This window comes from Myxocyprinus asiaticus, chromosome 42 (genome assembly GCF_019703515.2).
Source record: "Myxocyprinus asiaticus isolate MX2 ecotype Aquarium Trade chromosome 42, UBuf_Myxa_2, whole genome shotgun sequence".
NCBI classification, from domain to species: Eukaryota; Metazoa; Chordata; class Actinopteri; order Cypriniformes; family Catostomidae; genus Myxocyprinus; species Myxocyprinus asiaticus.
This window is the reverse complement of record NC_059385.1, coordinates 30,857,719-30,884,243: the sequence shown is the minus strand read 5'-3', so window position 1 is coordinate 30,884,243 and position 26,525 is coordinate 30,857,719. Positions and strand designations below refer to the sequence as shown.

The window sequence follows — 26,525 nt, the reverse complement described above, 5'->3', positions numbered from 1 at the left end:
TACTTGGACCAAATAATTAAGAAAAGCAGCCACTAAGTGCCCAGCATATTGATGGGAACTCCTTCAATACTGTTTAAAAAGCATCCCAGGGTGATACCTCAAGAAGCCGGTTTAGAAAATAACCAAGAGTACATTTCTGCAAAATCTAGGCAAAGTGTGGCCACTCTTAAGATGCTAAAATATAACATAGTTTTGATTTATTTTGGATTTTTTTAGTCACAACATAATTTCCATGTTTCCATTTCTATTATTCCATAGTTGTGATGACTTAACTATTATTCTAAAATGTAAAAAAAAAAAAAATAATAAAGAATGAGTAAGTGACCCTACACTTCTGAACGGTAGTGTATATATATATATATCTCAGTACTGTGCAAAAGTTTTAGGCACTTGTGAAAAATGTTACATAGTGAGGATGTCTTCATAAATAATGCCATAAATAGTTTTCATTTATCAATTAACATCATACAAAGTCCAGTAAACATAAAAAAGCTAAATCAATATTTGGTGTGGCCACCTTTGCTCTTAAAGCAACCCCAATTCTCCTAGGTACACCTGGACAAAATTTTTTGGTTTTTGGTTTTTGGCAGATAGGATGTACCAAGCTGCTTGGAGAATTCACCACAGTCTATTTAGGCTCAATTGCTTCTGTCTCTTCATGTAATCTCAGACTGACTCGATGTTCAGTGGGGGGTTTTGTAAGGGCAGTGCCATCTCTTTCAGAACGCCCTGTTCTTGTATTCTAATCTTCTCTATTTGCAAAAGTAATGTTTGGGAGTCTAAAATGTATTTTTCCTATTGACACACTAAAGCTGAATATATAAATAATCATCTTATGACAAATGTTTTTGTGAAACATCTTAAGTGCCTAAATATTTTGCACAGTACTCTATATAAATATCCTTTTGTGACCCCATGTCCTTCTGCGTGGACTGTGTGTTTTGTTTTCGCTATACGCTATGCATAAATTAATTTAACTTAAGCTGACTGATCTCAGTTCAGGACACTCTGGGCTGTTAGTAATGGGTTAACTTTTTCCACACCGAGTCATGTGACAAAACAACATGGCAACAATCTCAAAGGAGTTTGTCTTTGGGAGAAACGCCAACAAGACTACATCTGGTAAGAAACCTAATTAAGTTTTGACACTGAAACCTGTTTGAGTGAAAAGATTAGAGTCTCTAGTTTCATCCGATATGCCATTTTGAAAATGTAATCGATTTATCGTGAAATGGCATGCTGTTAAACACAATGACCACTGATGTGGACTAAGGGGCTTTTTCCTTAGAAATCTTACATTCACTGTGCATTATTATCACATTGAGAATCAATGGGTTCATCCAAAAGCTGAACATTTTTGCTTTCAGATGCTTTATATGGAAATAAGGTGCATTTCGAACTGTTCTGAGACCAATGCAGACAGACAGCACACTAGAGGTTAAGTCAGTCACTAAATAGGGAGCAAAGAAGCAAGGGATCATCCTATAGCTTTCCTATGCAGCCAAGTGCATTCACTCCTAAAATCTGACCAAAGTTCAGTTTCAGGCTGCAGATGATGTTTGGATCACTCATCATGTTTGGCAGACATGGGACAATGGTAATCAATACATAGATTCAGAAATTATGATGTATAATTTTATTTTAACATGGCAGTGATTGGATGATGCTGGCCATTACATTGAATCAGAATTAACTATGCTAGTTTATGTATGGTTAAATGCTTCAGCACTGGCTATCACTTGTTTGTTTGACAGTGCAAAGAGAGAACATCTGCCAAAGTAAAAAAAAAACAAAAAAAATTGTAACAAAAATAAAATCGTCAAATATTTATTTGTATAGTTTTTTTTTATTTGTGATTTTAAAAAAAAACATAGTTCCAAAGCAGCTTTACAAAAAATCAGCTGTAATGTCTGCAACATCTCAAAAACATGAATAACCAACACTTATGGAAACATAATAAACAATTTGATAAAAAAAAAAAGACTATAACAGTTTAAGGACGGGCAAGCAGAAGGCAGTAACCGGCTGAACAGTAAACATAAATTTTAATGGTAAAACTCAAATTAAAACAAAATAAAACAAACTCAAACACAGACACACACAACGCGGCCGCGTGCTCCCTCTCTCGAACTGGTGTCTCTGGCTCCCCTTTATCTGGCTCTCCCGCTGATCAGCTGATTCAGTGCCAGCCGTGCACCCTCACGGCCCTGCCACGCCCTCCTCATCACACTCATCCTCCTGCCCGACTCAGGCCGGGGCACCACCGGACTGACTTACTCCCCCCCCCCATCTCTGGAGGGGATACGCTGCCCTTCCAGCCGTTCTGTCAGCTGGTGGTCCACCCCGCCTCCTGGGAACCTAGGGAAGAGACGAGAGGAGGCATGGGGAGAGGGAACGGGCGAGCGAGAGACACACAAAGAGAGAGAGAGGAGAGAGAGAAAACTTGCCCGCCGGTTCCAAGACACACTGTCGCCCAGTCCTCAACCGCTCCTCCGCCCTCTGGCAGACAACAGCTTGCTCCTCCCCCAGTGGACGGCAACGAGCCCTCTGACCCCTGGTGGACGGAACCGCTCCTCTCCTTCTCAGTGGATGGCAGCGGTTCCTCCGGCTCTCGGCGGTCGGCAGTGACCCCTCCATCCCCAGGCAGACGGCCGTGGCTGCTCCCCTGGTGGATGGCAGTGGCGAGGACTCCGCGACAGAACATCCCTCCTCCCTCCCTGGTTTTGGCACCACTGTAACAGTATAAGGACGGGCAAGGATGCGGCGGGAACCAGCTGAACATTAAACATAAAGTTTAATGGTAAAACTCTACTTAAAACAACATAAAACAAACATGAACACAGACACACACAACCCGGCGGCATGCGTCTCTCCCTCTCTTGAACTGGTGTCTCCGGCTCCACTTTATCTCGCTCTTCCGCTGATCAGCTGTTTCAACGCCGGCTGTGCACCCTTAAGGCCCGGCCATGCCCTCCTCCTCGTCACACTGACTTTCTATAGCTTGGTATTATTTAAAATTTCACAAATTAGTCCCGCTGTCCATATATGAAAACTATTTGCTCTTCAACAAAAAGTTTTTTTTTTTTTTTTTGCACGTTACTACTAGTTACAAATCAAAATGGAAAATGCACACCAGTCACGCTCGGGTCTCATATATATATATATATATATATATATATATATATATATACATGCACACACACAAAGGCGGTAAAAAGTCTGGAATAATGTACAGATTGTGCTGTTTCAGAAGGAAATTGGTACTTTAAGTCACCAAAGTAGCATTCAACTGATCACAAAGTATAGTCAGGACATTACTGATATAAAAAACAGCACCATCACTATTTGAAAAAAGTCATTTTTTGATAAAATCTAGACAAGCCCCATTTCCAGCAGCCATCACTCCAACACCTTATCCTTGAGTAATCATGCTAAATTGCTAATTTGGTACTAGAAAATCACTTGCCATTATATCAAACACAGTTAAAAGCTATTTGGTCCGTAAATGAAGCTTAACATTGTCTCTGTGTTTGTTTTTGAGTTGCCACTGTATGCAATAAACTGGCATGTCTTAAGATCAATAGTAGGTCAAAAATGGCAAAAAAAAAAAAAAAAAGAAACAGCTTTCACTAGAAACTCATCAGCCAATCATTGTTTTGAGGAATGAAGGCTATACTATGCTTGAAATTGCATTTCATACAAAGACACTACAGTCTTCAAAGACAAAGGACAACTGGCTCTAACAAGGACAGAAAGAGATGTGGAAGGCCCAGATACAACTAAACAAGAGGATAATTACATCAGAGTCTCTAGTTTGAGAAATAGATGCCTCACATGTCCTCAGCTGACAGCTTCATTGAATTCTACCCGTTCAACACCCGTTTCATGTACAACAGTAAAGAGAAGACTCAGGGGTGCAGGCCTTATGGGAAGAATTGCAAAGAAAAAGTCACTTTTGAAACAGAAAATGAAAAGGTTAGAATGGGCAAAAAAATTAAATAAATACAGACATTGGACAACATAGAATTGGAAAAGAGTGTTATGGATCTTAACCCCATTGAGATTTATGTGGGATCAGCTAGACTGTAAGGTGCATGAGAAATGCCCGACAAGACATCTATGGCAAGTACTACAGGAAGCGTGGGGTGAAATTTGTCATTGCTGCACGTGAGGATTTTTTGATGAAAACTCTTTGAAGTAGAGTTCTGAAAAAAAAAAAAAATCAAACTGTAATAGTAATTTTTCATGTTATTAATGTCCTGACTATACGTTGTGATCAGTTGAATGCCACTTTGGTGAATAAAAGTACCAATTTCTTTCTATAAGAGCAAAATCTGTACATTATTTCAAACTTTTGGCTGCCAGTGTATATACAGTATATATATATATATAGACGTTTTAAAAGGAAAACAACAAACCCCTTTATAACTAATTTATGTCATTTATTAAGGTTAATTTCACTCATTAAATTATTAGTTATTTTTTTCATTACTTAGTGAGATTAAATAAATTAAATATCAAAATGCAGTTTGCCTGAAAGAACACAAAACGTTTGGATGTCTTACACATGATTGACACGTCAGGAGCAGCTGTACATTTTATTCATTCCAACTAACATTTTGAAAATACAAAAACTTTCATGAATCTGAGAATTTATTCAGAACAGCTTTACAAACGATTTACACAAAAAACTTGCTCTGCTCGTGTTTTATGAATGAGGCCCAATGTGTGTGAAGTACAGGCTGAAATTTAAGCCGTCGTTGTCTGAAAATCCTCCTTCCTACAGTCCTTTGCTGTATAGCAAATCTAATTTGCCATGGTATGCGTAAGAACTAATGCCATTTGAAGTCAAATTTGGATTCATCTTGAGCCGCCAGATTTGTACGCGAGCAAGCACAAAAATCATCTGAGAACAGACTAATCACACTGTGAATTCGGCAACAGTAGTTCGAAATTTCTGCTGCTGAAAGCAACACAATGACATAATTCTCATTTTTGGGGGAACTATCCCTTTAACTCATTGCATATTGTTAAACAATAGCACAAAAAAATGGAAGATGGAATATTTTGATTATCAAACTGTGGAGCATATTTCCTCTAAGCCTGCAGTGGCTCATATCCCCAGTGTACAGCACACCTTTGTTTTCCAACCCAGCTGACACACAGACACAGACACAGACACACAGACACACACACACACACACACACACACACACACACACACACACACACACACACACACACACACACACAGCAGTAGCAGTCACAGTTAGGTGTGACAGTGTTGTCCTTCCCTCCTTAGTCACCGCCATGCTTGCACATCTGTAGCTCTCTGCTAAAACACAGTGGGTGGGTTCAAGACTCATCTGTCCATACACCCTCCCCTCACTATGTCAGCAACCCACCCACCCCACCCCTCATACATGGCCAGTGACGGAGGGGGTGGTAGAAAGGAGGAGAGAGAGAGGCAATGAGAAAGAGAGAGAGAGAGAGAGAGAGAAAGGGAGAGGGAGAGACAGATGAGACACATGGCCAGTGAATGAGAATCTTACCCTCAGTACATTGCGTCTTTCACTGGTTGAGTTACTTCAGAGGAACAGGGCTGTGTGTGTGCGCACCTCCAGTTGCACACCTAACGCCTCACACACACTAAAACACACTTGGGATTATCAACCTCACAGTGACTGAGAATTCTGCCTTTGTTTTTCCAGGATGGCTGAAGCTGAACTTCATAAGGAGAGGCTCCAAGCCCTTGCGGTAAGTTCTCGCTATGTCCTCTCCCTACTCTTTCCAAAGCCTTTTTTTCCCCGTAATACCAATATAGACTTTGTTAACATACTCATAACTATGCTTCCTTACACTAGAAAAGCATTTCAGAACTAGAGAACTAGTTAGGATCTCTTAGAAATCAGAAGCCTTTTGAGAAAACCAGCTTAAACCAGACTATACCTGGTCAGGCTGGTTGGTTTGTTGTGCTTTAGTGTTTTGGGCACTTTTCAGCTGGTCAAGCAGGGAGACCAGCTAAAAGTAGCTTAAACCAGCATAGCAGGGAACTTAGTCCTAAAAAGAATGGATGTTGTGGACTCATGTAAACTTGTCAGTTTTGGCACTCTACTTTGTTGTTTTTAATTTATGTTTGTCACAAGCAATCTAACATTGATGAATCACCCTATGACCCAGAGGGCAAGAATTTGAAATGTGGCTAAGAGGGACTCAATTTGGCATCAGGTCAACCCCTTTGCATAGACCAGCAGTGAGCTACAGATGGAAAACTATGTTGGCCACATTGCTAACATCTTTGTGATTCCATAGAATACAAATAAATATCAGAAATAGGCTTTAGCTACCAGCATATGTTGACATTTAGTTTGTGAGTAACTCGATTTTTTCTGAAGACATTGTGAATGGTGCATGCCCATGCAAATCTCACCAGGACGGTTCTAGGGTGTTCTTGGTTGGTTGTTCACTGGACCAAGTCAAATGGGCCCACCCCTAAGACTCTCAATTCTTTTTTCTTGATATGGCTCGGGTCTCTCTTCACATTTAAACCAATGTGATTTTTCACCCATTTTATCTTTCACCAGGTGAAAAACCTAAGTTGGATCACTTAGAAAAGTACTAGCACACCTCAACTAAACAAACCTCATGATTTGAGGTATTATTCAAACCAATTAGGGATTAGGGGTTTATTTGAATCCTTAACTCTAAGTATGAGCAACAATTAAAGTGATGCTTGCCTTAGCAGACACCACTAATTAAAAGTCTTTCCTATCTAAACAATGAACAAATATTCTTGGAAGATAAAACGTAGCTGGCTAATGCCTTTTGGATGAGATCTGATAAATAAAAGGTGAAGTGTTGGATAGAGGGCCTTTATGGTAACGGTATTGTGCTCAGATGGGGGAAACATAAATAATTAAAGTTATACAGTGTCTGGCAGCATCTCAAGCATTGGGTTCCACCATATCTGATAGTTGTGACCAGAATACCAAAAAAGATGTGAAGGAAATGACGTGTATATTGAGTAATTTCACGTAGTAGTGATGGCGAGGTTTTGTGAATCACTCTTGCAGGATTATTGAGACAGAAGCTGCATGTCTGCAACTGCAAATGCATTGAAAGGCTTGCGGACACATGGAAAAGATTGCTTCTAGTACTCACTACCATGGTATTTGGTGTGCCGTGTGTTATAATAAACTTACTGGTTGTTATTTTTGTTTCAAACCATTTTACCATTAAGTTGATTCAGCTATGTTACATGCTTTGCATCAAGTTACGCCAAGCAATTCCCTCCAAGCCATTTATTCCAAAACAGTCATTTAGACAAAGAATTTCATATATCAGTTACTAAAATGACTGCTATTTGATCAGCGCAGTTTGAAACGACATGTGGGTTTCCTCTTTTTAATACTAGGGAAAAAGAGTGACAATAATGAGCTGGTGAAACTTTATTGCGCTGTCTGTTTTGATGGAAGCTTAATGGAAAGCTGTTATAGTCCCACACACCACTATTAGTGTTTCAATGACGCCTTTTTCATCTTGCCTCAAATTTTGGAAGGATTCTACATGCAATGCCTCGCACAGAACCACAAACTCTCTAATGTTCCTCCTTCAAAGTGCATTTTTTGTTTATTTTTTTGGTGACATTTACAAAAGTAAATGTCACATTTACTTTTTATGACACTATTGATTAGGTTTAGGTTCAAGGGTTAAGGTAGGGAGGTCAGTTTTGTTGATTTAAAACTTGATAAAGCATTATCCTTAAAAACTTAATCTGTTTGGGAGAAAATTTAACTGTCTTAAAAAAGCAGTTTTTCTCAACGAGCAGAGACACTGACTACCACCCCTGGAGTCGCGAGTTCGAATCCAGGATGTGCTGAGAGCCTCCAGCCAGGCATCCTATGCAAATAATTGACCCGGATTCTAGGGTGGGTAGAGTCACATGGGTTACCTTGGTGGCTGCAATATGGTGGTTCTCGGTGGGGTGCGTGTTGTGTTGTGCGTGCAGGGCCATAGCTAGTGGGGTGAAAGGTAGTTACGATTTGAGGGGCCCAAAGGTCCAGGGGGGACCACAACAAATTTGAAACTGTATTAGATCTGTCCTCCACCACCCGAGTAACTGCGCCATCACAAGGAAGTAGAGAGCATTGGGAATTGAGCATGCCCAAGTGGGGAAAATCTTGCTCCCCATACCCCCCAAAAAAAGCAATTTGGAATCTTTGGAATAATGTTCTGCGAAGATTTCTTCACAATAAGATCATGCCTTAGGAAAGTAAATAGGGTCAAATTTGATTTTATATATACTTTAAACTTTCCTACAAGTGGATAGTGACATTTTTAACAAAATGTTGCACATCATGTTTTATTTTCATAACAGACTCCTGATGTTGTAACTGTAAGCTCATCAGACTCCTGATGTTGTAACTGTAAGCTTGCAGCAATTTGGTGTTGAAAGAGTTTATAATGGTCAGTAGGCAGGGTGAGGGAATATGTTTTGGGGCGTGAGGTGAGTGGGGGGGGGGGGGGGTCATGTCAGTTTCACCACATCGTAAAAAAAACAACAAAAAAAAACATAGATTAATCACGTCGAAACTCTACGAAGCAGAACCAACAAACATAGCCCACAGAACACTCATTTAAACTGGAGCATGTACACTAGTTCATTTGACTATTATTACACATTTTAGACAGAAAATAGTGAGACATCTAGCTCTTGTAAAGTAATGGTCCACCTTAACAAGGGAAGTCAGGATAACACAAATTGCACTATTTAAAAAAAACGAGAAAAAAAAAGGAGCCTGCACGGCAAAAGGAAATAAATAAAAATAAATTAATACAAAAAAATAAACTCTTGTGCCTACCTTACAGTACACCGAAGGTGGACTTGTGCACCGGAGTAAAAAATTCCATCTGAATGTCTTTTCTGTTTGGGAGATTTAGATTTGGATACTAAAAAAAAAATCCAAAATTCACTTTTGGACTATCAAACTTCTAGCCACAGTTCATCTCCTGTGCCAGCGTCACATGTGTGTGCGTCAATCAAGAGGAAAGATATGATGTGCTAATCCCGTTCCAAGAAAGAAATAATAAAACAAAAATTATTTAATAAAAGCATAGATAGCCTGCTTACATGTTATATTTAAATGCCTTACCAAAACTGTTCCTTTGAAAAGACAATGGAGTATACACACAGCTAATAAATGTAGAAGTTATTGCATAAATATACACTACCGGTCAAAAGTTTTGAAGCACTTGACTGAAATGTTTCTCATGATCTTAAAAATCTTTTGATCTGAAGGTGTATGCTTAAATTTTTGAAATTAGTTTTGTAGACAAAAATATAATTGTACCACCATATTAATTTATTTCATTATAAAACTAAAATGTAATAAAAATAAAAAAATAAAAACATTTTTGAAATTGATGACTTGGACCAAATAATAAAGAAAAGCAGCCAATAAGTGCCCAACATAGATGGGAACTCTTTCGATACTGTTTAAAAAGCATCCCAGGGTGATACCTCAAGAAGTTGGATGAGAAAATGTCAAGAGTACATGTCTGCAAATTCTAGGCAAAGGGTGAGTACTTTGAAGATGCTAAAATTTAACACAGTTTTGATTTATTTTGTTTAGTCACAACATAATTCCCATAGTTCCATTTATGTTATTCCATAGTTTTGATGACTTTACAATTATTCTAAAATGTGAAGAAAAAAAATTATAATAAAACTTTTGATCGGTAGTGTATGAAGGAATCATATGTAAAACACAACTCAAAATACAAGCTTATTTATTGAAACACAACTCAAAATACAAGCTTATTTATTGAAACATGGGCAAATAAATAAGCTTGTATTTGCAATCCCGACACCCCCACTTCCCGCGTCCCTGTCAGTAGGCCTACTTTTTATATGCTGCACTCATTAAAAAGCTTTTAATTTAGGCTTGTCCTCATGAAGGAAAGTGCCACAGGAGTTTGCCCATAGGTTTACAATTTAGGATTTCTTGTTTCACTCAGTATTCATCCAACATCTGTGTATACCAACCACACACTTTATTTGGACTTCATTCATTCCCATGCACTCCAGAAAAGCATAGCCTGTGGGCTGCTTGAAGTTTGCCAAGCATTTGTGAAATAACCTAAAACTGAGGCTATACTTTTCAGTAGATCACTGAAATAAATTGTTTAATGGTATTTTATTCAAATAACTGTTAACTTAACATTTATATCTTCATCAATATAGTGTGTTTTATCATGCATTTTTGCTGGGTTTGCATCATGTATATTGATTTCTGCACCTGGCGAATACTTACCCTGCTGGTCTTAGCTGGTTTAAGATTGTCTAGCTGATCTGCCAACCTGACCAAGGTGGTCTTAACTGTTTTAAGCTGGTCTAGTTGTTCTCCTAGCCTGGCCAGTTGATCTTAACTGGTTTAAGCTGGTCTAGCTGGCCTCCCAGTCTGGCCAATCTGCTGGTCTAACAGGTCCAGCCTGGCCAAGCAGGTGCTCAGACAGTATAGCTGGTCGGCCACCTGGTCCAGTCCTGACCAACTAACAAGTACCCAAAACCACTCTAAAACCAGCTAACCAAACCAGCCTGAGACCAGCTAGCATACCAGCTTTGGCTGTTGTTTTTCAGCAGGAAGACCCATGTGTCCAAAATGCTAATCACAAACTGACTCACAAACCATTTGAATATTACTTTAATTTTTGTAGTGGGGGTTAAATGTTAAATGTTGATTCAATGTATATATGTTGTGTTTTTCTTTGTTATATATCTATGAATCAATAAAAATGTTAATAATAATACATAAAAAAAAAAGAGTTTATGAGAGTGTCATTTTTGCATAAAAGCATTGATTCTTAATAGTTTTGTCAGACAATTCCTTGTTGTAAGTCCACCACTCCCTCAATGCTGTTTCTGTCAGTTTGCACTAGGCTAACTAGGTATAGTCCTAGTCCATGACCTAAAACCACAGGCTGCTGTGGCACAGGGTATCTGTTTGGTCCAAATCTGTGGCTTCTGTTTACGGGCCAACAAGTGAGAAAATGTTGCTAGCTTAATGACAGGCAAGTTAGCTGGTTGCTAATTGTGGTACACTGGGCGGAGGTGATTCCGCATGGGTTCAGCCTGGGCTTCCCTCTTGATTTTGTGTGCTCACCCTGAGTGATTCTGACTTGTTGACACAGAATCATTTAGTTAAGCTGAGGTTTAGACCTTTGCTACAGGCCCTATTTACAATGGGCCCTAGCTAGCGTAGCACAGGCAAAGTGGCCAGTACTAGTGGGTTAAATTTAGCAGCAGCTGTCTGTGATAGTTTGGCTCAGAATTTGCATTTTTCAGGGAGGTGGGGTTGGGAAGCAGGAACAGGCCTCAGGTGGGATTGGATCCCCAGAGCTCTAGAGTGTGAGGGGCTCAGCTGCATTTCTGACATGGGTTTTGGGAACTAACCCTGCTGTAACTAAAAGCCTTTCTGCTAACTGGCATTTCAAAAATATCATAGCATTCACATTGCGATTACAGAAATATTTTAGTTAAATAAAATGTTGTTTCATATACGTACCTACATACTAAGGGTTCATTAAAGGTTCATTAATAGTTCAAATTAGAAACACACATTAGCAAACCCTGAATTTAACTTGTGTTAAATTCAACATGCGTTCACAACCCTTTTTACTTCTGTAATGTGACAGTTCTAAATCAAACAGTATATTCAATGGGGGGGGGGGGGGGGTAGGGTGGGGCTTGATTTTATCTATCTGTAATTGGTTGGATCATGAAAAGTGGTCTCTATGATAGGCTCTTGCCAGTCAATAAGCGAATAAGCGGTTTCATACTGGTTAAAAAAATATCAATTCATGATTCATTTCAAGCAGTATTTCTGTATTTAGGTGGTTTTAACTAATAAGAAAGATGCACTGCTTTTACATTTCCAAAATGAATTAGTAAGTGCTTAATTTGCAGTGAAACTACCAGAGTAGTTTCTTGAACAAGGGCACAATGGTGATAGATCAAGAAAACCCACGCAACTCCAACCTTCTGGTTGCCACCCCAAATCTTTAACCACTATACTACACCATCCTTATTGAAATACCATAGATATGGAATACCTAGATGCTGCATTAGCAACTGTTTCTAATTACCATGATGCATCAGTGTGCTGCTGTGTTGAAAAGATCAGTATCCACCTATAAACACATGCAAGTGAATAGACAGATGCAACTTGCAAGACGTGTCATGCCAACATGTGCATTCTCACCTAGCAAAGTTAATTTATTTTGTCTTGAGTCTATAATCGCCAATCTGTACAATTATCAGCTGCATTTCTGTTAGTGTAATAACAGTAAATTGGATAGTGATTACTTTTTATGAGCTCAACATGAAATGTTGACTTCTCCAACATGTGGTTTTGAATCAGGTGAACCTGCTTGGATCTCTGTCTGCAGATTATCTTTGAAAATCCAAATTAAATCAATAAATTAAATAAATTAAATTGTACCACAGTTTTTAAAATCAAAAGCCATGGAATTACTTTTCACAAATATTTACTTTCCAGAAATATTTAAAGTTTAATTTGTTATACACTGTTAAAAGTTCTTTAAAGTCAACAATAAAATAAAAATGGCCTCTTTGTACTTTCTTAATATGTTCCTGGTCTTATTGTTTACAATTCATTAGAGCATGTTATTCCAAAAATAAATAAATAAATTGTAATAATTTGCTTAACCCCTAAATGACTTTTTTTTTTACTCCTACAACAGACTATTGCTCTATGTGGAACCTAAAAAGCAGGGTTCTTTTTATGTGTTCAGTTATTGTTACATGTCAAAGAAGCCTCGACTCTCTGAAAAAATGGTACTGTTGAAGGTACAACCACCATCACTGGGGTGGTACCCTCGAGGGGACATTTTCTGTACCTCTAGTTAAAAATTATAACTCATTTTGGGTACATAATTGTACCCCAATGACCTATTGTGTACCTTCAAATGTACATTTATATGTTTTGTTCCTATGAAAAAAAAAAAAAAACAACACACCTTTTTGTCTCCTTAAGGTTTCAAATATGTTCCAAATGATGGTACCACTCCAGTGTTGGCTGTTGTACCTCAAACAGTACCTTTTTTCTGATAATGTATTGTGGTGCTGTTTAGAACCATTTTCTTCAAGAATGCAAAGATCATTGTCACAAGAAATGACTCGAAAATGATTATTGATGAGAGGCAGACAGTTATTAGTAGTGGATTCTGGCCTGATGTCCATCTGACCTGCAATGTGAACCTCATAATGCCACTCACACTGCATGTTCTAACAGCAGGGTGTAGCTACACTGACATTGGAGAGAACACACACATCTTTCTAAATATGTTTACTATGTGGAGACTGTAGTAATTAACTTGGGACATTGGAATTTGCTATACTGTATGTGATTTGCATTAATGAAATAAAAGACAGTCGTTTGATTTTATCTGGTTCACTGACATCTTTATTGAGGGATCACGCCAGTCCTTGGCAAGTGATAATTTTTTATCTAGTTTTTCATGGGCAGTGCACCTCAATGACTGCTAACAGAGTGTGGGACTCTGGACAGTATGTAATGATACATTGTGGTTTTATGACTTTTTCACACTCGCAAGATGTTATCAGGGATGAACTCATTATGAAAGATATATAGGAGGGAGTTATGCCTTTAAGCCTACTGTAACTTAGGCAACTAATTCCGACTGAACTCACAATGAAATCGGAAACAGCAGGTTGACTTTTCTTTAGCTGAAATTGGTCTGTGCTTACCGAAATGCGAAACACTGCCCCCAGTGGCCAAATCTGTAACTGTTTTTGGGATTTCGGGCACGAGTGAGCTCCATTTTCTGGGTTTTTTAAACCCAACCGTCAGTGGAATAAAAATGTTATGTTAGTGGGAAAACTGTAGCTTCCAAATCGTGCTCGTCACTGATTATGCAAATACAGTTTCTTGCTGGTTTCAAGGTGGGATACGAACTCGGGTCTTCTGGTCACACCACAAGGGAAGAAAAACAGGCTGGAGCCGAGGCAAAAATATCTGATAGGAGATGCCGCTTGTCAGTAAGTCAGCATAATGTGGCCGATCCTAGTAACTTTTGGAAACAACATGCTAAAAAATACTGGTATTACCACCCACATAGTAATTTTTGTCTGGCCCAGCTCCAGCTCACATAATCTGTTTTCCCTCAGCCCACATACAGCAATGAATGATGGCCCTGCAATAGCCCAGATTCAGATCTTCAGACAAGGGCCATGCATAGGCCATAACTGGCCAAATTCTCAGTCGATCTGTAGCCCATCACCGGCCCGAATCTCAGCCTTGAGTATACCATATCAACACCAGCCTTTAACCAGAAACCCCATAAATGAGCCACACCCAAGTCTCATCTAACCCAATTTCTGCACAGAATCTCTTCTCAGCCATAATATCCCCAAATCATATACATATAGAATAAACCAAAAATCAACTATTGCATGAAATTATTTTATTTATTTTTGTAAATAAAAAAATCAAGTCCTTTTGACAAGTGACATTTTTATTAATTTTGTGCGTTTTTTTTGTTCAATACACATACACACACACACACACACACACACACACACACACAAAACATTTCCAATGATCTTAACTAAAAGTAAATTAAAATAAACCAACTAAATTGAACTAAAATAAATCAAATTAACACCAGCAACAGGTAAAATGCAATTAATTCAATTTTGCAGAGGGGACAAAAGCAAAGACTTGCATAATGCAATATACATGCACATTCTAAACAAATTAAAGGGATCAAACAATAGATAAAAAACAATACATTTGTATGATCACAGTACTTATTATACTGCCCCACCCTAATAGCTGCATTTGTTTCTCTCTGTGTGTGTGTGTGTGTGTGTGTGTGTGTGTGAGAGAGAGAGAGAGAGAGAAAGAGAAAAGAGTCTAATCAGAATTGTTCTAAACAAGTGAGTTAAGTGTCCTGCCCTTCTTTTCTCCTCAACTGCTTCCTTCTTCCTCAATCTCTTTCAGGGGCAACTGAAGCAATCTCTACATTAACTTCAGTCTCCTGGTCGGTGGTGTTGCGTTTCAGGCAATTTATTTGTCCTCACAGCAGCTAAGGACACAAAATTAATTAATACAGTATACAAATCAGTCAAACGCAGGCGTGGCTAGATACTATTTAGGGGTGCTTAAGCAGGCTTGAGTGAACGAGCAAAGATTATGATCTGCAGACTGACTTAACGAGAGGAGGCACATGTCGTTCTTTTAGTTCAGTAATCTTGTTTAACAAGTGAAAGGGGCTGGATGAATTACGAGCAAAAGTAACTTATGACATTACAATGACATCAGGACATAATTTAAACTTATAATCATTTTTGGGCCAATATTGATGTCTTTTTTGTATAGCTTGACAGTCATGCACAGCAGTTCACAAAATGAAAGAAATGCTTTGTTGTGATTTGTGGGGAAAACTCTTATAATGCTTAAACACTGCTGAATTGTCTTGGTAGATTTGTAGACACGCAAATATTAATAAAGTAAAATTACACTTGTTTTGGTCATGAACAACTCAGTACATTATCAATGGTTTAAATGGATAGCTGGTTAGAAAAATTAAAATTCTGTCAACATTTACTCACCCATCCCAATGTCAATTTGTCTGTCATTAACTCACAACTCAATTATTTTGAATTTGTACACCAAAAAGATTGATTCACTGATTCTTTAAAGGAATGGTTCACCCAAAAATGAAAATTCTCTCATCATTTATTCACCCTCATGCCATCCCAGATGTGTATGACTTCCTTTATTCTGCAGAACAGAAATGAGTTTTAGAAGAATATTTAATCTCTGTTGTTCCATACAATGCAATTGGATGGTGACCAGAACTTTGGTCCAAAAATGACAAAAGGCATAAAAGCAATCCATACAACTCCAGTGGTTAAATCCATATCTTCAGAAGTGACATGATAGGTGTGGGTGAGTAACAGATCAATATTTAATCCTTTAATCCTATTGTGTGATAGTGTTAATACTCTGAAAGTTGCCTCATTTCTCATTTACTTTGACTATAGCGATAAAAATGTACAAGAAGTCACGAGGATAATATTGTGCAATGCAGTGTTATCATAGAAACATCGCTTACCTCACAGCACTCATGGAAGAAAAAAGAGGGACACATGCCTGTGTGGTTTTGATTCACATTCAAAATACAAAGCGCAACAGCCACTTAAATTGAACACCCAATGGCCAACAGTCCGGATGTAGAAAAAAAGTCCTGCCTTAAAGGTAATAGATCCAATCACATTTTAGATTCAGACATCGCCTGTCAGTCAACTCGTGTACATGCATGCGCTTTAGCTGAACCAGTCAGAATTGTATTTATTTATTTACGTTATCTGAGCTAAAGAAGAACAATTTATGATAAGTTGGTTGTCAGACATTACTGCTGAATTTAAATGTGTTCTTTGAATGTAATCTTGACCAACCTTGACCTATTTTTAATAAATATCAAATATGTTGTGTTTTATATTGTATTTTGTTTTTGTTTTGTTTTTTTTTGGGGGGGGGGGGGGGTATTTTCCCCTTTTTCTCCCAATTTGGAATGCCCAATTCCCAATGTGCTTTTAAGTCCTCATGGTCGCATAGTGATTCGCCTCAGTCCGGGTAGTGGAGGACGAATCCCTCCACGTCTGAGACCGTCAACCCGCGTAACTTATCACATGGCTTGTTGAGCGCGTTGCCACGGAGACATAGCGTGTGTGGAGGCTTCACGCCATCCACCGCGGCAACTATGCTCAACTCACCACACGCCCCACCGAGAACAAACCACATTATAGCGACCACGAGGAGGTTACCCCGTGTCACTCTACCCTCCCTAGCAACCGGGCCAATTTGGTTGCTTAGGGGACCTGGCTGGAGTCACTCTGCATGCCCTGGGATTCGAACTAGTGAACTCCAGGGGTGGTAGCCAGCGTCTTTTATATTGTGTTTTAAACACATTTTTAAAAATAATACATTGCAAAACAACTAGGGCAAAAAAAAGCCTACACATATGATGGAAAAAATATATACAAACATGGGTCATGCAGGTGGCTAACGAAAGACTTAGAACAATGAACTGTTTTGATTTTTGATTATCAATTATTCTAAGTAAATTTATTGAAATTGTATTTCTATGAAGAAATAATTTAATGTAGGGAACCATTTTATATATACATATATAAATTTGGCACATGATCACAGGCCTCACCTGGGCCACATGATCACAAGCCTGATCTGGGCCACACACCTCCCACCAACAATCAGCTCTCATGTTGTTTGCCGTCACGTATGCAGTGCCGTCATTGCCACACATAGCCCATCTCTGGCTGACAGGACGCATGCTGCCGACATGAGGCCATCAGTGCCAGCTTGAGGCCACATTCGAGCCAAGATCATCTGCTATGTGGGCAATATCTGACTAAATTCGCTACCCTTGCACTGTTTGATTACGGCCAGCTTTCAAACGCTCACATGTGTGTGTCAGCCTGTGCGAATCTGAAATTTGAAATTCTTCAAAATGTTAGATCTGTGCGATGTCTGAATGTAAATAAGCTGCATGCTGTCTGTTATAGGCATTCAGGCATTCTTACTGCATCAAATCAGTATTAATGTACTGTACATCTAATAATCAGACAGTAAAGAGTGTCAAATATTTAAGTATCATTTTGCATTAAATTACTTATTTAATGTTTTATATTAAAAACATGTAAATGTTTAATTGCTACTGTTGCTGAAAAACTTAAAGCACTGTTTATTCGGAAGTCACGTGACGCTATGCGAGGGTTGATTGCTTAGAGGCGAGCTCCGCTTAAACTTTGCTACAATTATCCTTTTAAGCAATATTAACCAGTGAGAACTGTAATAGTTTTGTTTGTTAAACTGTGTTGGGAGGGCAGGATTGTCGGCCTGTAGGTACATTAAAAAGCACTTACATTCTTACACGTCGGACGCCTCGCAGGATCAAGATGGCAGAAGTCCAGTCGATAGTGACAGCGAGCTTCGTGACATAGGTCGGGATGTCTCGAACATTTATGCAGTACTAACGAAAATCTCAACCGACATGGAGGGCCCCACAGACATACGTTGAGCGATCACATCTACGGAGGCGAAACTTTCACCCTGATCACAAGAATGGATGATGTTGAAAAACTGGTTGAGTTTCTGGAGTCAAGCCAAAAGAGAGCTACAGGCTAACCTGACTGCTTCCAAGACTGATGTGGAACGAGTGAAACTAGAAGATATGGAAAATCGGAGCAGATGTAATAATGTTTGTTTCATTGGAATCCAAGAGGGAAAGGAAGGTCAAGATATGTTGAGGTTTTTGAAGGGGCTTATTCCGAATTTGATCGACACAGCAGGCCGCCAGCTCGAGATAGAGCGCGCACACAGAGCTCTCGGTCAGCTTCCCGGGGCAGGTGACAGACCCTGATCTATCCTGGCAAGATTCTTGCGGTCAGCTGACAGAGACTTTGCTGTACGAGTGGCGAGGAATAAAGGCAAGGGAGTACCACAACATCATGGTTTTTCCGGACTTTGCTAGAGCGACCCAAGCAAAGCGGAGCGGTTTCAAAGAGTGTAAAAAATTACTGCACCAACAGAAGGAAAACTTCGCACTGCTTTTTCCTGCTAAGCTGAGAACTGATGCCCAGGACAGACATAATACTTTTACATGCCCACGACAAGCTATGGCCTTCGTTAAATCAATGGTGTGAGTGGGTGCACTCAATCAACAATACAGACTACACATCATGCATTTTACTGATGCAGCCTGAGAGGGTTTGTTGTTCTGTTGTCTGCCTACTGGCTCCTGCCTGGCTCATTTTTTTTTTTCTCTCTTTGTTGACTTGCTGTTGAGCTCATTCGTTCACACTTTGTGGGTTCGATGTTATTGTTTACTGGGGCCTGTTTTATTTGTATTTATTTTTTTGAACACATTTATGTACAGTTTAATGGCACGGTGTATGTTAGGGGGAAAGAAAGGGAATCGAAATTATTCAAATTATACAAATTATTTTAAGTTTAGTATTGTAAGCAAAAATGTATTTCTATGCAAAAAATGCAATTAAAAATAAACTGTCTCAAAAGCTAATAGAGGAGATTATTTCATTACACAAGAAAGGTTATGACTAAAAGTACATTTCCAAGGCACTTCAAATTCCAATAGACAAAGTTGGCAGCACCATTCATAAATTTTTTAAATATGGTACAAGCAACCTTCTTGTGGTGTGGAAGAAAGCAAAACTTCACCGAGGGAAATGTTGACTTGAATATTCAAGAAGTAATTAGGAAAGACCTGTGGAGTCCTGGAAGAAGGTTTTATAGACGTATGACACTAAATTGAAAATGAGTTTTAGACCCATGGGTCAGCAGTACGTCTGGAGTAAGATGACAAGGTGATGACAAGAATGACACCATCCCCACAGTCAAGCCTGGAGGTGGGTCAGTCCTGTTATGTGGGTGTTTTACGGCTGCAGGAAATGGCTATCCTGACTATGTGACTGACACCATGGATTCTTTCAGGTATCAGGCCATTTTGGCATGAGGACTTTCCAGCAAGACAATAACACAAAGGATACATCCAAGTTGTCCAAAATCTGGTTCAGGGATAGATCGTGGAATGTGCTTAAATGGCCCTTTCAGTCCATCATTAAAATCCCATTGCAAACATTTGTTGGGATTTCAAGGAAGCAGTGGCAGCACAGAAACCAAAGAATGTCAATGAGCTGGAAGCTTTTGCTCATGAGCTTTTTTTTTTTTTTTTAAAGTAATTTTATGGAGACCCGCACAAACACGTGTACTCAATTCCATATTACAACATCTTTCCTATTAATTGTTGCATATTTGTTTTCTTTTTGTGTTTTTGAGTAGTCTATGGGCATAAAAAACATTTTTCTTTTATTGAAAAACTTTTTTTGAAAATAGTAAATTATTAGTGTAACAGGGTAAAAGAGAAAGGAGGAGGCGAGAATCGGCTTGACAATATAAAGCAAAAGACATACAACACAAACGCATACAGGGCAGCTGCCTGTAGCTCTCTCTTCCAAACTGCCACCTCCGATTAGGGGCCGGGTGTGCGTCATCACGGCCCAGCCCCACCCTCCTCCTTGTCACAATTAGTTTGTGCTATGGCTCTTTCTAAAAAATGCATCAATATTTTTGACATGACATTTGTGGAGAGAATTAGTTATCAGTCAGTGACAACAGGTGAGAAATTACTAATAGCCTACAAATTAAGAACTAAAGACAATTATAAATGTAAAGATAATAATAATCATGATAAATAAGCCTAATATATTCCCATGTGTTTCCAAAAACATGCTGCCTAATGTGTGTTCTTATCGAATGTGTTTGTATTGCGTTTTGGTAATACAGATTATGCTGCCTAAAGAAAATAAAATAGCACTCAATTTTAGGTTCAAGGTGTCTTATATTATTTTATGATTTAATCACTACCATCTTTGTTTCTTTAATACAAATATATATATATATATATATATATATATATATATATATATATATATATTATATAACAGAGTTGCGTTCACAACTCTTAAGAGCGAACTGCTCCGTGGAAATAAAGTGAAACTCATAGCACCTTCTAAGATGATCGGAGATTATTTGCAGCATTCTCATAGACAACATTATTCTTACAAAAAGTTTTCAGGCGAATGAAACAGAGAAAAAGAGTGATAACTCTTTTGTGTTCCATGAGACAGGGTCCCGCTGCACTCCTCAGAACAAACAGCGATTCAGACACGTGCAATAATGACTTTTCTTTTGTCTGTTTTTATATAATTAAAAATTGAATAATAAAGTTTCTTCAAGCATGTGTCTTTGTGACTAACAACATTTCATGTCATGTGTCACTCTGAGGCGTCTTACAGGTCACCTGCCTGTTGCGGGTAGATGAGCAAAATTACTCGCGCATGACATACTTGCATTTGGACAAGAAGCTCAGGAACTGGATTGAGCTTTGTTGCATTTGGAGTGTGGCAGGTGCTATTTCACACCCTGGGCGCACATAAAAATAGCAAATGTTCACAAAATCGCTCATAGAAAATGCTCTTAACTGCTAAGATCAGTAGTTATTGGCAAACGATACCCAGAACTCTACGCATGTGCGTGTCTTGGAGAAGCGCTTTCATTGCACCCGTGAACAGCGGAGCTCACTGTGCACACATATCAAATCAGATGCACATCGGCGGCTTTTCTTTCATCTGTTCTTCAAATTATAATCGCACGTTTCGTCAAACGCACGTCTTTATGTCTAATTTCTTGTCATACAGTATATCACTCTAAGAAATATTACAGGTCACCCTACACAGTGGCTGGTACTTCAGCAAAATTACCCGCCACTGTACATGAAAAATCCACATTTGGCAGGTGTTAATTTCAAACCTTGTTCACCAGGAGTAGGCTGTACGGCAGATTCAGGAGAAAGGAAATCAAAACAGTGTCTATGACTTCAAGCTTTGCAATCACACCCACACTTTCTGCAGGAAAATTATATCTAGAAAGTTTTAAACTATCATTTTTAACAAAGAGCCACTTTGGTTCCCGACCCCTGCATTAGGTATTTAGGTATTTTATTTCCAGCAAATTTGAGAGATTTATTTAGAGTTAATTTTGACCCATAAATGAAAAGGTTCTCGTGTAATGTGGATAGGTGGGCTTCACTACATTTGTCTATGTCAGGGAAGGTCAATGTTGTAAAAATGAATTGTACCCACTAGAAGTTCCTCTTTCTTATTTTAAACAATTTGATAGAATATCTAAGTCTTTTATTTGGAATGGTAAACAATCTCAGTTGCATTTCAGTAAGTTACATAGACCAATTGACAAAGGAGGTTTAGGCCTCCCCAAAATGTTATTTTGTTACTATACACTCTTGGGTTGAACTTGGGTTGATGTCACTTCCTGTTGCTGCTGGCGCCTAGCTGGAGTCTGTGTTTGTAGCCTGCTAGATTTTTTAGCATCACTTATCTATATGTTTCAGCTTTTAATCTTTAATATCTGCCATTTTACAGCGTGCATCAGGTTCCCCCTGCATTATTCTTTTATCGTGATTCAACTGCATGAATTTTTCCATGTGTATCCGCTTTCGATTTTTATCACGATTAAACTGTGTGCATTTTACAGCATGCACCCATTTTCTCCTCTGTGTTACATGGATTATTGCATCGATCTCAAAGCACCGCTTATCAAGAACAACCATAACAACAACAAACAATTGCGTGAGAGATTCACATCGATCTCAAACCCTCGCTGCTCAGGAACAACAAACAACAAACAATTGCAGTAAGTCATGGCATCCACTCATATTATTGCTACCTGCATTACATGCCACATGTTTACTATAGCTTCTTCCGTCAGCAATGAGGGATTCATATGTGATAAATGTAAGGAATTAGTCAGGCTGACGGAGAAGGTTAATGAGTTAGAGACCCGCGTCCGAACGCTAGTGGAGGTCAGTGAGAAAGAGAAGCCTGTAGATACTATTTTGGATGCGGGTAGAATAGCGAACAACACACACACTTTGGTTCCGGCTGAAGAGCCTCTGCAGCAGGGCATTTGGGTGACGTCTCGGCGGCATACTCGCTCAGCAAAGCGACACCACTCTCCCGTTCCTGTTAAGGTTTCCAACTGATTCTCCCCACTTAGTGATGCACCCACTGAGAATCATGTTGAAAGAGCCTTGGTCATAGGTGATTTTATTGTAAGGAACGTGGAAATAGAGACTCCAGCCACCATCGTTAAATGCATTTCGGGTACCAGAGCATCTGACATCAGATCAAATTTACAAGTGCTGGATAATGCTAAACATAGATTTTCTAAAATTGTTATTCATGTCAGCACTAACGATGTCTGGCTTTGCCAGTCGGAGATCACTAGAGATAATGTTAAAGAGGTATGTGAACTTGCAAAAACAATGTCAGACACTGTAATATGCTCTGGCCCCCTCCCTGCTCATCGTGGTGATGAGGTTTATAGTAGATTAGTGTCAATGAATGGCTGGATGTCTGAGTGTTGTCCAGAGAATAGCATAGGATTTATAGACAATTGGAAGAGTTTTTGGGGTAGGCCTGACCTGCTAAAGAGAGACGGACTCCATTCCTCCAGGGAAGGTGCCGCTCTCCTCTCTAGTAATTTGGCTCATAGTCTTAATAGCGTTAGTATTTGACTAACTGGGGCCCAAGTCAGGAAGGAGACAAACTGGCTAATCCGAACATCTTCTAGCTACCTTGAGACGTCACACAGGTCACATAAACTACAACACATAGAGACTGTATCACCTAGATATCATATAGAGACTGTGTCTGTTCCCTGAACTACCAAACTCAAACCCCTCACTAAATCATTTAGAAAAAGTTTATTAAGCTCAAACTTAAAAACAAATTTATTAAAAAAAACTTCATATAAAGATAGGGCTACTAAACATTAGATCTCTTTCAACCAAAGCACTAATTGTAAATGAAAGTATTACAGATTTTTGTTTGGATGTGCTTTGTTTGACTGAAACCTCGCTTAAACTGGATGAATATATTAGTTTAAATGAATCTACTCCCCTAGGTTATTGTTATAAAATGAGCCTCATCTGAAGGGTCGAGGAGGAGGTGTTGTTACAATTTATAGTGACGTTTTTGGTGTTACTTAGAGGACAGGATATAAGTTTAAGTCTTTTGAACTAATAATGCTTAATGTAACACCATCAGATTTAAATAAAAAATCTCCTCAGTGAATCTGCAAATTTTCTATCAGATCTAGTAGTTACAGTAAATACAGCTTTAATTGTTGATGACTTCAACATTCACATAGATAATGAAAATGATACATTAGAATTAGCATTTATCGATATTCTCAACTTGCTTGGAGTCAGACAAAATGTGACAGGATCAATTCATCACCATAATCATATACTAGATTTAATTCTGCCATATGGAGTTGATGTTGATACCACAGGAATTCTGCCACAGAGCGATGACATCTCAGATCATTACCTTGTCTCTTGTATGCTGCGATCAGCTAATGTTACTCAATCTACACCACGCTATCGTTCAGGTAGAACAATTCATTCGACCACTAAAGATAGCTTCACTAATAATCTTCCAGATCTATCTCATACACTCAGTAAGTCCCAAAGTCTAAAAGAACTTGATGAAATAACAGAAAATATAAATACAGTCTTCTCTAGCACTCTTGATAATGTCGCCCCCCTTCGATTAAAGAAAATTAAAGAAAAAAAACCCACACCATGGTACAATGTTCACATTCATGCTCAAGAGAGCAGCTCAGAAAATGGAACGCAAGTGGAAGAATACAAAATTAGAGGTATTTCATGGTGCATGGAAGGATAGTGTCAGGAGCTACAGACAGGCACTAAAAGCTGCCAGGTCAGCATATTTTAGCAAACTCAGAGAGAATAACCACAACTATCCTAGGTGTTTATTCGGTACTGTGGCTAAATTGGTTAGGAATAAAACCACAGCTGAACCAGATATTCCGTCGCAGCACAATAGTAATGACTTCATGAATTTCTTTACTTATAAAATTGAAATAATCAGAAATAAAATTGGAATTATGCAAGTATCTGTCACAGTATCTCAGAAAACAGTGTCTCATAATTTTCCTCACGTGCAATTTCAATCCTTCGCTGTCATAGGTCATGAAGAGCTAACAAAACTTATTGAAACATCAAAAGCCACAACATGTATGTTAGATCCAATACAAACTAAGCTCTAAAAAGTGGTGTTCCCAGTAATCTCAGAACCTCTTATTAAGGTTCTAACCACTTCATTTATCAGAGTTACTAATGACTTGCTCTTATCATCTTATCACGGTTGCATTTCTTTTCAAGTGTTTTTAGATCTTAGTGCTGCCTTCGACACGATAGATCACGATATTCTCTTGAATAGGCTAGAGAATTATGTTGGCATTTGTGGACTTGCATTAGCATGGTTTAGGTCCTATTTAGCAGACCGCTACCACTTTGTCTGTGTAAACGAGGAATTGTCAAATCAAACAAAAGTTAAGTATGGAGTGCCACAGGGATCAGTTTTAGGGCCTCTGCTTTTCTTCTTATATATGCTATCCCTGGGAGAGATTATCTGGAATCATGGAATAATTTTCCACTGTTATGCCGACGATACCCAACTTTCTATTTCTATGAAACAAATTAGAAGAGTGTATCAATGAAATCAAAGATTGGATGGCCAGAAATTTCCTTCTACTCAATTCCGACAAAACAGTGGTACGAGTTATTGGACAAAAACCTCTAAAAATAAGCCGATAAAATATCATTTGACTCTTGATGGATGTACTGTTACATCGTCTTCAACAGCGAAGAACTTAGGTGTTATATTTAATACCAATGTGTCATTTGAAAATCAAAGAAATATTTGCTAAGTTAAAACACATGCTCTCTGTTGCTGATGCCGAAAAAATAATTCATGCGTTCATGACCTCAAGATTAGATTATTATAATGCATTACTGGGAGGATGTCCAGCAAGTTCAATAAATAAACTTCAGTTGGTTCAAAATGCAGCAGCCAGAGTGCTGACTAGAACCAAGAAATATGATCATATTAGCCCCATTTTATCATTGTTACATTGGCTACCTGTTAAATTTTGTATTAATTTTAAAATTGTTAACTACATACAAAGCTATGGAATATTCACCCTAACACTGTTCGGGACGCAGACACACTCACTGAGTTTAAGTCTAGGCTAAAGACTCATCTATTTAGCCAGGCATACACCTAATTTATTCTTCACCACACAATTAGGCTGCTTTAGTTAGGTCTGCCGAAACCTGAAAAATGTATCATGATCTATAACTCTGCAAAAAATTGAATGGCATCTATGCTAATTTTATTCTATTTATAGGGCCCCTATCCCGAGGTCACCAGAACCGGCGGGATCCAGCTCCATTCCTGCTTGGTATCGGACTCCACTGCTACGTACCTCTGAGTGATGATGACTAAATGCAGCCTGTGCCAGCCAGACATCACTTCAATCTATTACGATGGACCTCAGAGGATGAACTGATGCCAACTCCAACCATAAGACACGGGATACTTCATATGCCATTGCCTGAACCTTGGATTTAGGATAGACCTCACCAGAATTACCAGTCGGTTGAACTGTGAAGCACATCACTGATCTCAGCCTGCATCATCTTGGTCTAATGATGGACTACACTCTTAAAATGGAATACATAGACTATCAATAAATTGCCAACAAAAGTCTTCATCGGCCAACTAACAAAGGGCAATGCATCTATATGAACTTCTGCAGTTAATCCAGGATGAACTTCAAGGACATTAGTCATTAATCTTACAGTCCTTACAAACTCTTTGTTTAAACACTGGTCCTTAACACTTACTTATTTTAATAATTTTAAACCATGACTTGCACTGCACATAAATAAGTAATACTGGCATTGTATTCATGCTGTTAGCCAAAGGG

General features: G+C 38.7%; 1 protein-coding gene across 1 annotated transcript in view; it reads left to right on the top strand.

Annotated features, from left to right (window-relative positions):
• The first annotated feature begins 5,516 nt into the window (after nucleotides 1-5,516).
• Nucleotides 5,517-26,525, top strand: part of palm2akap2 (PALM2 and AKAP2 fusion) — a 76,951-nt gene continuing 55,942 nt past the window's right edge. Inside the window, exon 1 of the mRNA XM_051683332.1 lies at nucleotides 5,517-5,757. Coding sequence (XP_051539292.1) covers nucleotides 5,713-5,757 — 45 coding nt within the window. The 5' untranslated portion in view covers nucleotides 5,517-5,712. The remainder of the gene's footprint in view (nucleotides 5,758-26,525) is intronic.